General features: G+C 44.8%; 1 protein-coding gene across 1 annotated transcript; it reads right to left on the reverse strand.

Moving 5' to 3' along the window:
* Positions 1-1,900: 1,900 nt before the first annotated feature.
* LOC119877667 (translation initiation factor IF-2-like) lies at positions 1,901-7,132 on the reverse strand. The gene is made up of 3 exons (XM_038577917.1): positions 7,016-7,132; positions 5,809-6,401; positions 1,901-2,267 (listed from the first exon to the last, which is right to left on the reverse strand). Exons 1-3 carry the CDS (start codon positions 7,130-7,132, stop codon positions 2,120-2,122), a joined length of 858 nt encoding a protein of 285 aa, XP_038433845.1. The 3' UTR covers positions 1,901-2,119.
* Positions 7,133-16,053: the final 8,921 nt, after the last annotated feature.

Raw genomic sequence — 16,053 nt, forward strand, 5'->3', positions numbered from 1 at the left:
GAACGCAAGCGTGATAAACACCTTCCCACCTGGGAGGCCGTGGCAGGTTCAGGCACATCCATTCCCCGGGCATCTGAGCAGCTGGTTTCCACAGCATTATTCCAGAACAGCAGAAGCAAAAGAGTCAGATTAAAAACCAGTAAATCAGCAGTCCCCTAACATCACCCTCAACCTTCTCCTGCTCCATCTCTTGCCAAAAAAACAAAACTGATGGAGCACCTTTCTCAACTAGACATCAACAACCTTTTGCTTTCTGTGCCTCCAAGGAAAACTTACAAAGATTATTAAGGTCTTTTTAAAACACACAGGAACAATTATTGAACACTTACTACGACTACTACTACTACTACTACTAGTACTACTACTACTAGTACTACACACTATGCCTTGTCCTGTTTGTAGTTTTTTTTTTTTTTTTTTTTTTCTGTTTGTAGTTTATTTAATTTAATCTCAGAATGGGGGAAAAGGCTAATGAGCAGACCCGACCAGAGGACGAGGCCTAGGAAGGCCAGGTAACACAACCAGGATCAAACCTGGTGAAAGGCAGATCTGCTGCCCCCCAACCCTCGTCCGTCCCGTTATCACACGACTACAAGTCTAGAGCACAGCCGAGGGGCATAACCTTCTTAGCAACAGCGCGCAGCTGAGCAGAAAGCAATCACAAAAGGAAGGCCAAGAGGAAGCCTGCCCGAGTGCTGGAGGAGGGCCGACAGGACAGAAGCACGCACTATAGGTGCAATGTTATTAGAAGCTTTTTTTTTTTTTTTTTTAACCTAGACAGAGGCGTGTTCATAGCCAGGCATGCCTCTCAAACATTCATTCATCCTGCTTGGACACAATAGACATGTTGGCAGACTGGCCGAGGCAATGGGGGTGGTGGTGGAGGGAGGTAGGAAGTGTGTTGGGGTGGAGGTGGCGGGGAGACTGGGGAAGTTGCCGCCCTGGTAGTGTGGGGCCGTTGCAGGGTGACAGAAGGGCCATCAGGAGGCCAAGGGCACTGCTCTCCGTCTGCCAAAGGGCAGGAGAGTGAACCCGAGCCCGAGGGCAGTGCTGCTGTCAGCCCCAAGAGGGGGGCCATCGAGCACTCTGGGAATCGAGGTGGCACCTCATTCAGATCTCAGGGTTAGGTCACAGTTAGTGAGTGGCCTGTGGGTTGAGACACCAGAAAATGAAAGCAGCAAGAAGTACTTGGGCACTTTTTCCTCCTTTTTTTTTTTTTTTCCCTCTGCAGGGGAGTCACACCATGACCTCCTGGAACAGTTCAGTTGGCTGCAAATAAAGGTGGAGGAACCGGGCAGTTCAAAGGCAGAAGGCGGCTCTCCCTCCCACCCTTCATTCAGAAAACCCACAAAGTGTAGCCAGAGGGTGTGTGGAAGGAGCACGCAGTGGCTCCACCCACTCTCCTCCTGACTAAAGGGCAATGCGCCCAAAGTGTGAGTGTGCATGCTTCTTTTTGCAGCACGTGTGTGTGTGTGTGTGTGTGTGCGCACGTGTGTCAGGGAGGTGAGGACAACTGGCCAGAGCCTCTGCCTCGGGTTGCAGCCGCACTTCACGGAGATCACCGTGGACACTGCAGTTGGACAAAGGCATGGCCAAACCAGAGCAGGTATTCCGAGTCTTGAGAAGGCAAATGGTGACTTTCTTCCCTATCTTCCTCCTTTTCCTTATAGAGTCCATAACCTAGGGGTAGAGATATGGACATATCCTGGATTAATTAGTACTGAGGGCTAAGTACTGGGGGGGGACAGGTGGAAAAATACCATGGGCTCTACCACTCAGAAGGGCACTGAATTTGGGGTGGAGGAGGGGCAGGGGTCCAGAGGTGGTATTTGTTATCTAGGTCTGTGTAACAAATTAACAAAACCTTAGCTGCTTAAAACAACAAACATTTATTATCTCACAGTTTCTTTGGGTCATGAATCCAGGCGTGGCTTAACCGGCTGCCTCAGGGCTGAAGGTCTTCCAGGAGGAGGCAGGAAACGCTGACCTGACTGCTGGGGCTGCCAACTCATCTGAAGGCTCAGCTGGGGGAGGATCCGATGCCAAGCTCACTGACATGGTTGCTGACAGGATTCAGTTCTTCACAGGCTTCTGGCTGGAGGCCTCCCTCTGTTCCCGGTCACGCGGCCCTCATCGCAGGCCAGTTCAAAACATGGCTGCTTCTGCCACGTTCTGTTCTTCCAAATCCCAAGAGCATTAATGGTAGGAGGCAGGGTTCAGTGGGGGGCCAGCTTAGAGGCTGCCTGTTGTAGTATCTGAGCCAAGATCTGCAAAGTGAACGGGAGTCAGCTAGGCAGGAGGGGAGGGAGAGAGTCGGGAGTGGCAGGTGGGGTGGCCTGCAGCTGGAATTCAGTGTGGCCGGGCACAGAGTGGCCACGTGGGTGGAGATATGTGATGGAGAGGCCAGCGGGGCCCAGGAGCTGTAAAATTTAGAATTAGAAAGATTACATTGCTATGGGGAGAATGGACTAGAGGGAGTAAGAGAATGAGGGAGGCCATCAGGGGTTTGAAATAAGGTGATGCCTGGAGAGACAGAGTAGATGCTAGAGATATTAGAAGTTGGAGTCTGTTAGATTTGGGGACTGATTGTTTGCTGCCTGTCTTCCTCTTCTAGAATACAAGTTTTTGGAGGGCAGGGATTTTTGTAGTCTCTGGTAACCCCAGTGCCTAGAACAGTGGCTTTAAATGGATGAAAGGGATTACCTCCATGTTTCTGGCTAGACTGACATACCAGAGCCTTCCTCTGATATACAAAACAGAAGGAACGGGATCCTGGCTGGCTCAGTAGGAAGAGCATGAAACTCTTGGTCTCGGGGTCATGAGTTTGAGCCCCATGCTGGGTGTAGAGGTTGCTAAAAATAAACAAAAAAACCCCACAAAGAACAAAGATTGCTAGGAATGTAATGTTTGAGAAATACCGAGTCTGAGGTGCTTTGTGAGATACTGAAGAGTAGAGCTCCGTAGGCAGTCGAAATGTGGGCATCTGGAGATCGCCCAGAGAAACAGTGAGCATTGATGATCCAAGAATCATAGTACCCAATGCCACCTGTGGGAGTGGCCCTGGGGCCAGGACCTCAAGTTTCCAGGGCCCTAAACAGCATCAGGGCTTTGAAAGATAGGATAGGAAGAAAGCCCCAAACACCTGCCAATGGGAGAAAGCAGGAGTTTTGGGAAATAAGAGAGGGTGGTGACGGCAATGGCTTCGTCCAGTGTCTGCAGAGAGTGTTGGGTAAGGAAGGACTGAAGAGTTCAGGAAGGTCAAGCCCTTGGACTTTGGGGTAGATGGAGAGGGAGGTGAAAAGAACAGTTTCCAGATGTGCAAAGCCTTATTGAATGTTTTAGAAGTTAAAACTGCCATTTCCAAATTTCATTAAGACAAACAAAATAGATAAGCAATTGGACATCAGTTCCCCAGAGCTAGTCTTTGCAGCAGCAACTCCAGAATCACCGAGGAGGCTTTTCAAAAATATCAGCTTCGGGGCATCTGGGTGGCTCAGTGGTTGAGCTTCTGCCTTCAGCTCAGGTCGTGGTCCTAGGGTTTTGCGACTGAGTCCCGCATTGGGCTCCCCGCATGGAGCCTGCGTCTCCCTCTGCTTATGTCTCTGCCTCTCTCTCTGTGTCTCTTATCAATCAATAAATAAAAATTTTAAATAAAAAAAAAAACACACAAAAAACAGCTTCAGGTATGTACCAGCCCTACACATTTAGTCTCCCTCTAAGAGGGAGGGAGGGAAAACTCATTTTTTTAAAGCTGCCAAGTGATTTTTGAAGTGTGACAAGGTTTGGAAATCATTCATTGAAACCTCTAAGAACTTCTGGTTTAGGGGATCCCTGGGTGGCTCAGTGGTTTAGCGCCCGCCTTCCACCTAGGGCTTGATCCTGGAGTCCCAGGATCAGGATGGAGTCCCACCTCAGGCTCCCTGCAAGGAGCTTGCTTCTCCCTCTGCCTGTGTCTCTGCCTCTCTTTCATTTTAATAGAAAATAAAGGGGGAGGGGCACCTGCGTGGCTCAGTTAAGCAACTGACTATTTTGGTCCAGGTCATGATCTCAGAGTTGTGAGTTCAAGCCCCACACCGGGCTCTGTACCGGGTGTGGAGCCTGCTTAAGATTCCTCTCTGTCCACCCCCTTCCTTCTCTTAAAAAAAAAAAAAAAAAAAAAAAAAAAAAAGACTTTCATAGGAAATTTAAAGTAATCAGGAAAAAAATCCCCCACAAAGTTAAAAAAAAAAAAAACAACCATAAAACACATCCTGTATGTTTATTATCAGGAAAATGCTGATGACTGTAATTAGAACTATAAATTTAGTTGAGAGTAAATGAGAGCTAGATTAGTAAATAAAATTGCCTGTAAACATTGGTAAATCAGTTATCCTCTTGGGTGTGGTTTGCAAAAGAACCCAGTGGATATCTGAAGGGCTGGGGGGCAGCCCCGGGCTCTGACCCGGCACGAAGTCTCCACTGTTTCACAGCCCACAAAGCTCTGCGAACCACCATCACCTCTTCTTCTGAAAGTGCCAGTTCCCTCTTCCCCCTTCCCCAGCACAGCCTGAGCTGCACCAGGGCCTCCGCTTCCTTACCCCTTCCTTTGTCCCTGGCAGTTTAAGTTTGAGCCTCAGAAGTCCAGTAAAAGCCAGTTCCGGGTCCCCAGGGATCCCAGGCCTTGTAAGTGCCACAAACACACAGCAGCAGCCTCTCCAGTAGGAAGTCTCCAGGGCCGTGGGAGGCCTCTTGCTCACTCCCTACAAGCCAGGCCGCCAGGGACTTTCAGAGACTTACCTCCCACCTCAGCCACAGCCTTCAAAGGGCCTTCCAACTTGACCTTTCACCCCTAGCTCTTGCCCACCAGATTAAGCTGAAATCGGTTTCCCATTTCTACTTTTCCTTGCCATTCTTTTTTTTTTAAGATTTATTTATTTATTTGTGATAGACATAGAGAGAGAGAGAGAGGCAGAGACACAGGCAGAGGGAGAAGCAGGCTCCATGCAGGGAGCCCGATGTGGGACTCGATCCCGGGTCTCCAGGATCATGCTCTGGGCCAAAGGCAGGCACTAAACCATTTTGCCACCCAGGGATCCCCTTCCTTGCCATTCTTAAAGATCAGTATACAGATTTTTCATCTGTTTTATAACATTCATTCCTCATCAGGAAATGAAAATAACAACCAACCTTAGGGAAGCTCGTGAGTCACAGCTCCCCCTCCCTTGCTCAGGGGAAGCCTCTGGAACCTGGCTCAAAGTTCACATTTTCAGGTAAAATCGTACCAGACAGCCGGTGCCCTTTGGTTTTCACCTTGCTGGGCACAACGTGCCTGGGGTCGATGGTCTCCTTTCCCACACAGGGTTTCTCGGGGCTCCTTAGCGTATTTCTTTAAAATTAGTCCAATCTCCACCTAATTAATCCACAAAGAGATGCAAATAAAACGGGGTATCATTTTCATTCTATTAAGATGGCAAAAGAAAAAAAAAAAGAAAAAGAAAAAAAGGAAGCCTGATGATCCCGAGTTTGGCCAGCTCTCTGGCAAGCTGACTCATTGGGGCGCTGCTGCAGGGACTCCGAATCAAGAGGCTTAACTATGCGCATACCCTTCAACCCAGTAATCCCATTTCGAGGAAAATATCCTTAGGAAATAATCAGGAGATGCAGTGAAGGATTTACCCCCAGGGGATACTGGTTGCCGAGCCCTAATTGAGACAACCTGGCCAGGACTTCGGTGCCTCCCAGGTGGGGCTCGGCTCGCCCTCCTGCATCCCTCCGAGGAACCGGGGCTCCTCCAGGGGCGCAGTCCCCCCGCCGGGGGCAGAGACTTACTGGGTACCTGCTGGGCATCGGGCGCTGGGGATGGGGTGCACACCGGGTTCGCCCCCGGAGCCCTGGAAGATGCACCCACGGAAACGGAGGATCTCGGAGAGCGATTTGAAACTGCAGGCACCGTGTTCTGGGGGGAAGGGGGGGAGCCGGGTGCACTGCGCACCCCCCCCCCCCAGGCAGTCAGCTCTCCCCGGGGGCGCCCGGCCCACCCCTCTCCCGGCCTTTGCCGGAGCAGGCCCGCGGCGCCGGGCAGCCCCCGGAGCGGTAAGAGCCCCCGCGAGGTCCGCCTCGGCTTCCAGCTCCGGCAAGTGGGCGACTCCGGGCAAATTGCCGACTCCGGGCAAAGGACGTCGCCGCCGGGGCTGTTTGAGGCAGAAGCGTGAAGGAAGGGGTGCGAGCGACCTGCCGGGGCGCCCTGGCTGTTGGCCCTGGGCCCGCCTCGGTGGTGGTGGGGGGGCTGCGGCCTCCCCAGGGTCCGTGCGGGTCCGTGGGGGGGGCGGTTCTAGGACACCCGGGGCAGGGCCGGCGGGGGGGGTCGGGGGCCGCAGCTCGGGCCACCGGGGCTCCCGCCCGCCTCGCCGCAGCTGCTCCTCCTGCGGACACCGAACCTCCCGCGGGCACGCGCAGCACCCGGGGCCGGGGCCTGCCTTGGGCCCAGGCCGTGACCCTGCAGACCCGGGTTCGAGTCCTGCGTCGGGCTCCCGGCCTGGCGCCTGCTTCTCCCTCTGCTTCTCCTTCCTGTCTGTGTCTCTGCCTTTCTCTGTCTCTCTCAGGAATAAATAAATAAAATCTTTAAAAAAAAAAAAAAGATTCTAGGGACACCTGGGTGGCCCAGCGGTTTGGCGCCTGCCTTCGGCCCAGGACATGATCCTGGGGACCCGGGATCGAGTCCCACGTCGGGCTCCCTGCATGGAGCCTGCTTCTCCCTCTGCCTCTGTCTCTGCCTCTCTCATGAATAAATAAATAAAATCTTTTTTTTAAAAAAAGGATTCTAGAAGATGAGCTGAGCCTTCACCCCCCGACCCCCGCTGACCCCCGCCCCGCCCCCGCCGGTGAGGGCCCGGCACTGCGGGGCGCAGGGGAAGGAACACGGACGCCCCAGCCCGGCCAGAGGAGAGCCCTTTGCATCTCAGAGGAGCTCGGAGGCGGCCTCGGGGTTTGGACTCCGACCGTTTCGCTAAAGGTCTGCTCGGGAAGCTCCTGTGACCTGCTGGGGTGCTGCTGGGGAGCAGTCGGGAGTCTGGGCCCTCAAAGGGCCGCGTGCTGGAGGCCTGTGCGAGCTCCGTGCCGAGGCGCAGAGCAGTGCGCGCGTGCACAGGTGCATTCTTCTGAGGAGCGTGCTGCTGACTTTTCTTTGTTTCTCAGAGGGGCTCACAGCTGCCCTAAAGGTTAAGGACTTCCAGGAGGGGCCCCGGGGGCTCGGCGGCTGAGCACCTGCCGTCGGCCCAGGGCCTGGCCCCGGGGTCCCTCGATCGAGCCCCAAGACCGGCTCCCTGCGTGGGGCCTGCTTCTCCCTCTGCCTCTGCCTCCGGGTCTCTCGTTAATAAATAAAATCTTTCAAAAAGGGGATCCCCGGGTGGCTCAGTAGTTTGGCTCCTGCCTTCAGCCCCGGCTGTGATCCTGGAGTCCTGGGATCGAGTCCCACATCGGGCTCCCTGCATGGAACCCACTTCTCCCTCTGCCTGTCTCTGCATCTCTCTCTCTCCATGTCTCTCATGAATGAATAAATAAAATCTTAAAAAAAAAAAAAGTTTTCAAACTACAAATCAAAACCAAAAATATACGTTCAAAATGAAGAAATGGGCAAAGATTACTAAAATAATTCAGAAGAGAAAATATGATCAATCATGTCGAATCCTGGCTTCCTGAATTATCAAAACAATCCGTTTATTTGCTTGCACAGCAAGGAAGAGTTTTACCTTGACAGCCTGAGCCGCCTATCAGAAGGCAGAGGGTAGAGGGCAAAGTCTGCATATTGACTGAGCTTTTGAAAACCGGTCTAAGGTGGGTCTTTCAGGAGGGCTGTGGGATCATGATAAAATACATTAGAATTGTTGGACACAAATGGGCAAGAATATTAAGGGGAGGCGTTTAAAGAGTCATAACAGCTTGCTGTGTGGGGATCCTAAAAGCTAAAATGCCAGTGTCCTGGGCTCCTGGGTGGCTTGGTCGGTTGGTTAAGTGTCTGCCTTCAGCTCAGGTCAGGATCCCTGGGTCCTGGGGTCAAGCCCCCTGTTGGGCTCCCTGCTCAGCAGAAAGCCTCCTTCTCCCTCTTCCTCTGCTCCCCCCGCCCCCATGCTCTCTCTCACATAAAATCTTTATTTAAAAAATGCCAGCTGGCCTTCTTTGAAGGAGTGTGTAACTGTGATTGCAGTCGTGTGTCTCTTCACGCTGGGCATTTGTTGAGTTTGTCCAGATTTACCTGACCTGCTTCTGGCTTTTAGCATAGAGTGTACAACATCTTCAAGATGCCTGAAGGCTGGGGAGAACCAAATGATGTACTAAGAAGCCCATTGGATGAAGTAGAAGGGAATGATGGGTAAATCAACTTATAGTGATTCCCCCACTTTTTTCCATTTTAATTTCAATGTCTATATTTTCAACTTTTTTTCTCTTAAGATTTTATTTATTTATTTGACAGAGAAAGAGAGCAAAACAAGGAGAGTGGCAGAGGGAGAGGCCGAAGCAGGCTCCCCAGGGAGCAGGGAGCCAGATGTGGGGCTCCATCCCTGGACCCCAGGATCATGACCTGAGCTGATGGCACACGTTTAACTGACTCAGGCATCCCTCAACTTTTCAATTAGATTAGAAAAGCCTTTATTGAGCGTTATTGAGGTATCATTGAAATTCAACAAATTTCACATACTGAAAGAGCGTAGTTCTGTTATCTTTTGACACATATATATATACCTGTGAAATCATCACGATCCAGATTATGAATATTATCTGTCACCCCAAAGTTTCCTTGTGTCTCTTTATCATCCCATCCACTCAGCAGCCCCTGTCCCCGAGCAACAACCCATTTGTCTTCCGTCACTGCAAATTCTTTGCTTTTTGTTTGATTTTATACAAATGTAATCCTGTAGTATGTATTCATTTTTTGCCTTTTTTAAAACTCAGAATAATTATTCTGAGAGTCATCTGTGTAGTAGCATATATCTGTAGTATATTCCTTTTTATTGCTGGTAATATTCCATTGTGTGGCTATATTACAAATTGTTCAATTGTTATCCACTCATCTGTTGATACAAATTGGGTTAATACCAGTTTTTGGCTATTACAAATGTGATGAACATTCATGTACAAGTATGTGTATAGGTATATGTTTTTACTTCTCTTTGGTAACTAATTAGGAATAGAATGGCTTAGTTATGTAATAAGTGTATGTTAGGTTTGTTTTTAAAAGATTTTATTTTTTTAATTAATTTTTATTTTTTTTATTTTTTATTTTTAAAAAGATTTTATTTATTTATTCATGAGAGACACACACAGAGAGAGAGAGGCAGAGACACAGGCAGAGAGAGAAGCAAACCCCACGCAGGGAGCCCGACATGGGACTCGATCCCAGGTCTCTAGGATCACGCCCTGGGCTGAGGGCAGCACTAAACCGCTGAGCCACCCAGGCTGCCCCAGATTTTTTAAGAAACTGCTAAACTGTTTTCCAAAGTGGTTGTCCCATTTTACAGTCCCATCAGCAGATGAGACTTCCATCTCACCAACATTTGGTATAATCAGTCCTTTCAATTTTAGCCATTCTCAGAGGTGTGTAGTAGTATCTCATTTTAGTTATAATTTGCATTTATGAGATAACTTAATGATGACAAGCATCTTTTTGTGTACTTTTTTTAAAGATTTTATTTTATTTATTTATTTATTTATTTATTTATTTATTTATTTATTTATTTATTTATTTATTTATAAGAGACACAGAGAGAAATGCAGAGACATAGGCAGAGGGAGAAGCAGGCTCCCTGTGGGAAGCCTGATGCAGGACTTGATCCCCTGATCCTGGGATCACACCCTGAGCCAAAGGCAGATGCTCAACTACTGAGCCACCCCGGTGCCCCATATCTATATATCTTGTTTGTTATAAAGTGTCCACTCAAATTATTAGCCCCTTTTTGTTGTTGTTGGGCTGTTTATCTTTTTTTTTTTTTTTTTAAGTTTTATTTGTTTATTCATGAGAGACACACAGAGAAGAGAGGCAGAGAAAGAGGCAGGCTCCATGCAGAGAGCCCGATGCAGGACTCAATCCCAGGACTCCAGGATCACACGCTGTGCCGAAGACAGACACTCAACTGCTGAGCCACCCAGGCGTCCCTGGGCTGTTTATCTTATTGCTTTTTGAGTTTATATATATATATATACACACACTGCATACAAGTTCTTTTTTTTTTTTTGCATACAAGTTCTTTATCAGATATATGATTTGCTAATATTTTCTTCCAGTCTGTGGCTTATCTTGCATTCTCCTAATAGTATCTTTCTTTCTTTTCTTTTTTTTTTTTTTTTAAAGATTTTATTCATTTATTCATGAGAAACACAGAGAGAGAGGCAGAGACATAGGCAGAAGGAGAAGCAGGCTCCTCATGGGGAGCCCAGTGTGGGACTTGATCCCAGGACCCCATGATCATACCCTGAGTTGAAGGCAGATGCTCAACTGCTGAGCTACCCAGGAGTCCCCTAATAGTGTCCTTCAAAGAGTGTGCTTTTTGGCAGAGACTACTTAGTCCTAGGCCTGGCCTAGGGCCTAGGTCTCCTCTCCTTTTGCACCAGAGGACTTTGCCACAAATATGCTCCCCTAGCTCCTTGGTTAGACCACAAAAGCATTCAAGCTTGATTTCTCTTTTCTTATTTATTGGAGCTGGAGGTACTGGAGCAGCAGTGTATGTCTTGTGTATGGCATTGTTCAATCCAGCTATCTATTGGGATGGAGAGAGTAACCCAGAACTCAGAATAAAGTGTGTCCTAATGATCAATGCAATAGATTACAGCAAACTGAAGAAAGAGGGTTCAGACTTCTAAATGAAGTGTTTCACTGTAAAACTGCTTAGGATGAAGGTTTTCCAGAAGTCATTTGTACAATTTTCTGCTTAGCCAAGAACTATTTCCCCTCTAAATGCTCAAAATCATATTTATGTATTATTTTAGAGTTTTACACTGATTAATAAATATCTCAAACTTGAAAAAAAAAAAAGAGGAGCATATATTCTTAATTTTTATGAAGTCCAGTTTATCAGTTTTGTCTTTTATGGACTGTATCTTTTGTTGTCATATCTAAGAAATCTTTGCCTTCCCTAAGGCCATTTACCTTTATTTTCTTTTAAAGTTTTACAGTCTTAGGATTTTTTTTAAAGATTTAATTTATTTATTCATGAAAGACAGAGAGAGACAGAGACATAGGCAGAGGGAGAACAGGCTCCCCACAGGGAGCCTGATGTAGGACTAGATCCCAGGACCTCAGGATCATGATTTGAGCCAAAGGCAGATGCTCAACCACTGAGCCACTCAGGTGTCCCTATAGTTTTAGGATTTACATATATATCTATGATGCATTTTGAGTTAATTTTTGTATATGGTATAAGGTGTGGATTGAACATCATTTCTTTTGCATATGAACATTCACTGAAAAGGCTATTCTTTTTTTTTTTTTTAAGATTTTATTTATTTATTCATGACATACACAGAGAGAGAGAGAGAGGCAGAGACAGAGGCAGAGGGAAAAGCAGGCTCCATGCAGGGAGCCTGATGTGGGACTCATCCCAGGTCTCCAGGATCACACCCCAGGCTGAAGGCAGTGCTAAACCGCTGAGCCACCTGGGCTGCCCAAGGCTATTCTTTTTGATACTTAATTGCCCTTGCAACTTCATTGAAGCAATTGACCATGTATGCGTGGGTCTATTACCAGACTTTCTGCTCTGTTGAATTGATCTATTGTCCACCTCATTTTTTCCCCACACTGAATTAATTACTGTAGTTTTATTATAACTATTGAAATCGGTTATATTGTCTTCCAAATTTGTCTTTTTTTTTTCTCAAAGTAATTTAGGCTCTTTTAGGTCCTTTGCATTTTCATTATAAATTTTATAAGTAGTTTGTTAATTTCTACAAAAAAAGACTTAGAATTTTGGATGGGATTCCTTTGACTCTATAGATTAATTTGGGGAGAATTGACTTCTTAATAATATTGACTATTCTAACCTATGAACATACCATATCTTCTTTTTTCTCCGCACCATATCTTTCCATGTATTTAAGGCCTCTTTTATTTCTCTTAGTAGTTTTCAGTGAGCAAGTCTTGCACATATTTGGTCAGACTTATTCTCAAGTATTTCAGATTTGTAATGCTATTGGATACAGAAGTACAATTGATTTTTGTACATTGTGTCCTGTAACCTTGATGAACTCATTTAGTTTTAGTAACATTTTAGTAAATTCTGTAGGATTTTCTACATGGACAATCATATCGTCTGTAAACAGATAGTTTTACTTCTTCCCTTCCAATCTCGATGCCTTTACTTTTCTTTTTTAAATATTTTATTTATTGGGGCACCTCGGTATCTCAGTGGTTGAGTGTCTGCCTTTGGCTCAGGTTGTGGTCCTGGGGTCCTGGGATCAAGTCCTGCATTGGGCTCCCTGTGAGGAGCATGTTCCTCTCTCTGCCTATGTCTCTGCCTCTCTCTCTCTGTGTCTCTCATGAATCAACAAAATATTTTTTAAAATATATTTTGTTTATTTGACAGAAAGAGAGCAAGCACAAGCTCGTGGGGGAAGGGCAGTGGAAGGGAGGGAAAGGAGAAGCAGGGTCTCTGCTGAGCAGGAAGCCCAATGTGGGGCTTGATCCCAGGACCCTGGGATCATGACCTGAGCTGAAAGCAAATGCTTAACCCACTGAACCACCCAGGCCCTTCCTTGATGTCTTTTCTTTTTCTTGTCTTATTGCATTGGCTAGAAACTAGTACAATGTTGAATAGAAGTGTTAAGACTTTTGTCTTTTATCCTCAGGGGAAAGTGTTTAGCCTCTCTCCATTAAAGTATGATATTTAGCTATAGGTCTTTTAGAGATGCCCATTAGCATTTTCTGACCTATGAACATAGCATATCTGATGTAAGGAAATTTGCTGAATTAATTTTTTCCCTAAATCATGAATAAATACTAGAATTTGTCAATAAATTTTTCACATCTACTGAGATGAGCATAAAACTTGCTTTTATGTTTTGGGCTGTAAATGTGGTGAATTATATTGCTTGTTTTTTAATTTTTGAATATTAAATGCCTTACTTTCCCTGATAAGGCCCAATTAGTCATGCTGTATTTTTATCATCAGATTTGAATTGATTATATTTTGCTTAGCATTTTTACATCTATGTTCTTGAGGGTTGTTGGTCTATATTTTTCTTTTCTTTTAATTTCTTTGGTAATTGGTATCAGGACAATGCTGGCTTGTGGAATGAGTTGGGAAGTATTACCTTGTTATGGGCTGAATTGTGCCCTCTTAAATTTTACATATTGAAGCCCTGACCCCTAGTAACTAGGAATGTGACTATATTTGGATATAAGGTCTTTAAAGAGGTAATTAAGTTAAAATTTAGGTCATTAGGGTGGTAATTCAATATGACTGGTATCTTAATAAGAGGAAATTAAGACATAGGCATGCACAGAGGAAAGACCCTATTAAGACACAGAGAGAAGATGACCATCTACAAGCCAAGGAGAGAGGCCTCAGAAGAAACCACTGTTGACACTTTGATCTCAGACCTGTTGCCTCCAGAATTATGAGAAAATAAATTTCTGTTGTTTAAGCCACCTAGTGTGTGGTATTTTGTTATAGAAGCTTTAGCAAATTAACACATACTTCACCAATTTTTGGAAGAGTTTGTGTAGTATTTTCATTATTTTTTTCTTGAATTTTAAATAGAATTCACCCGTGAAGTTATCTAGGCCTGGGATTTTCTTTATAAGAAAGTTAACTATTCAATTCAGATGGAATAACAATTTCAATTCAATTTGTTTAATAGACATAGGTGATTCCGGTTATCACTTCTCAAATGATCTTTGGTAGTTGATGTCTTTAAGAAACTTATCCATTTCATCCATTTCATATAAGTTAGAGACTTTATTGCCAAAAAGTTGCCCATGTTATTCCTGCATTATCCTTTTAATATCTGTAAGATCTGTATTTATGTCAATTCTATCATTTCTGATACTGGTATTTTGTGTCTTTTTTTTTTTTTTCTTTAATAGTCTGGCTACAGGTTTATCAATTTTATTGATTTCTCAAAGAATTACCTTCTTCTGGTTTCATTGATTTTCTTTTTTTCTTTTTCTGTTTTCTAATTTATTGATTTCTGCTCTAATCTTTAGTATTTTCTTTTTTGTTAGTTTTTTTTTTTAAGATTTTATTTATTTATTCATGAGACACACACACACACACAGAGAGAGAGAGAGGCAGAGACACAGGCAGAGGGAGAAGCAGGCTTCTTGCTAACAGGCTGATGTGGGACTCGATCCTGGATCCCAGGACCACGCCTTTAGCTGAAGGCAGATGTTCAACTGCTGAGCCACTCAGGTGTCCCAGTTTTTTTAGTTTCTAAACAGAGTTTCAAATTACATGTTAGTTAACATATATTGCATGGAACATAATAACATCTGTTACATATATAACATAGAAAATCTTTTCTTTTGAGAGAGAGAGAGAGAGAAATGGAGAAGGAAGAGCCAGACAGAGAGGGAGAAAATCCCAAGCAGGCTCCAATGCCCAGTGCAGAGCCCAACTTGGGGCTCGATCTCATGAACCTCTAATCATGACCTGAGCTGAAATCAAGAGTTGGATGCTTAACCAATTGAGACACCCCAGTGCCCCCAAAACCTTTTTCTACTATAGGTGTTCAGTGCTATTAATCTTTAAGAGCTGCTTCAGATGCTCATTTTGCTTTCACTTTTGATTTATTTTTTTGACCCTTGTCTCCAGAGAACATGTTTTATACAACTTGAATCTTGTTAAATTTATTGATATATATTTTATGGCCTCAAATATAGTCTGTCTTGGTCAGTATTCTTTGTGTACTTGGAAAGAATTTGTATCTGCTGTTAGTGAAAATATTCTATAAATATTAATCTGGTCAAGTTGGTTGACAGTGTTGTCCAAGTCCTCTATGTTTCTACTGATTTCCTTATCTATTTACTCAGTTATTGAGAAAGGAATGCTTTTCCTACTATACTTGAGTCTTTGTTTCTTTCTCATTGATTCCACCAGTTTTTATTTCATATGTTCTGAAGCTCTGCTATTTTTGATTAGGATGTTAATGAAAAATCCAGGAAAAGTTTTGGGGTCATTTAAGAACACAAGTTATGAGTAGGTAAATAATAGACCTAAGAATTATGTTTTACTGGAGTTTAGGAAACATGTGGCCCCACATGGTAGCTCTATCTAGAGTGATTTATTTTTAGGCTTTGCAGACCAGAGATTAATTGCTCCATCTAGGTTACAGTGTCTATTTTAATCAAATTATAACACATCAGGATAAAGAACCAAAAGAAGCAATCACAAATACTAGGTTGAACCATGTAAAGTCGTCATTTGCCTCTGACCTACAAAAATGGTAAGTTCTCACAAAGCAAGGATTTTTGTTCATTATTGTATTTTTCAGAATAGTGAAAGAATTGGGAGCTATGTAGATGTTTTTCATCATAGTATTTTTCAGAATGGTGAAAAAATTGAGAGGTAAATCTAATAAATGTTACACAAGTCTTGCCGTATCCATATCATGGAATTAAAATGAATGTTTTGGGAGATTACTTAATAACCTACTCCCTTTATGTTGTCATCCAGTTTTAAGACATTAGATTCCATCTATACATGCTGGCAACTCCCAAATTTATATCTGAAGTCCAATTGCTCACAAAATCCAGAGACTTAGACATTCAATTTCCTGTTCACCATTTCCACTTGGATATCTAATTAATATTTGAAATTTAATATGTCCAAACTTGAACTTCTGGTCTGTCTCCAAAGCCAGTTCTCCCCACATCCTTTTTTTTTTTTTTTTTAAAGATTTTGTTTATTTATTCATGAGACACAGAGAGAGGCAGAGACATAGGGAGAAACAGGCTCCCTGCGGGGAGACCAATGTGGGACTCCATCCCGGACCCCGGGGACCATGCCCTGAGCGAAAGGCAGATGCTCAACCGCTGAGCCACCCAAGGCATCCCTCTCCCCACTTCCTTAACTCATCTCAGTTAAC

This window comes from Canis lupus, chromosome 27, assembly GCF_011100685.1.
Source record: "Canis lupus familiaris isolate Mischka breed German Shepherd chromosome 27, alternate assembly UU_Cfam_GSD_1.0, whole genome shotgun sequence".
NCBI lineage: Eukaryota > Metazoa > Chordata > Mammalia > Carnivora > Canidae > Canis > Canis lupus.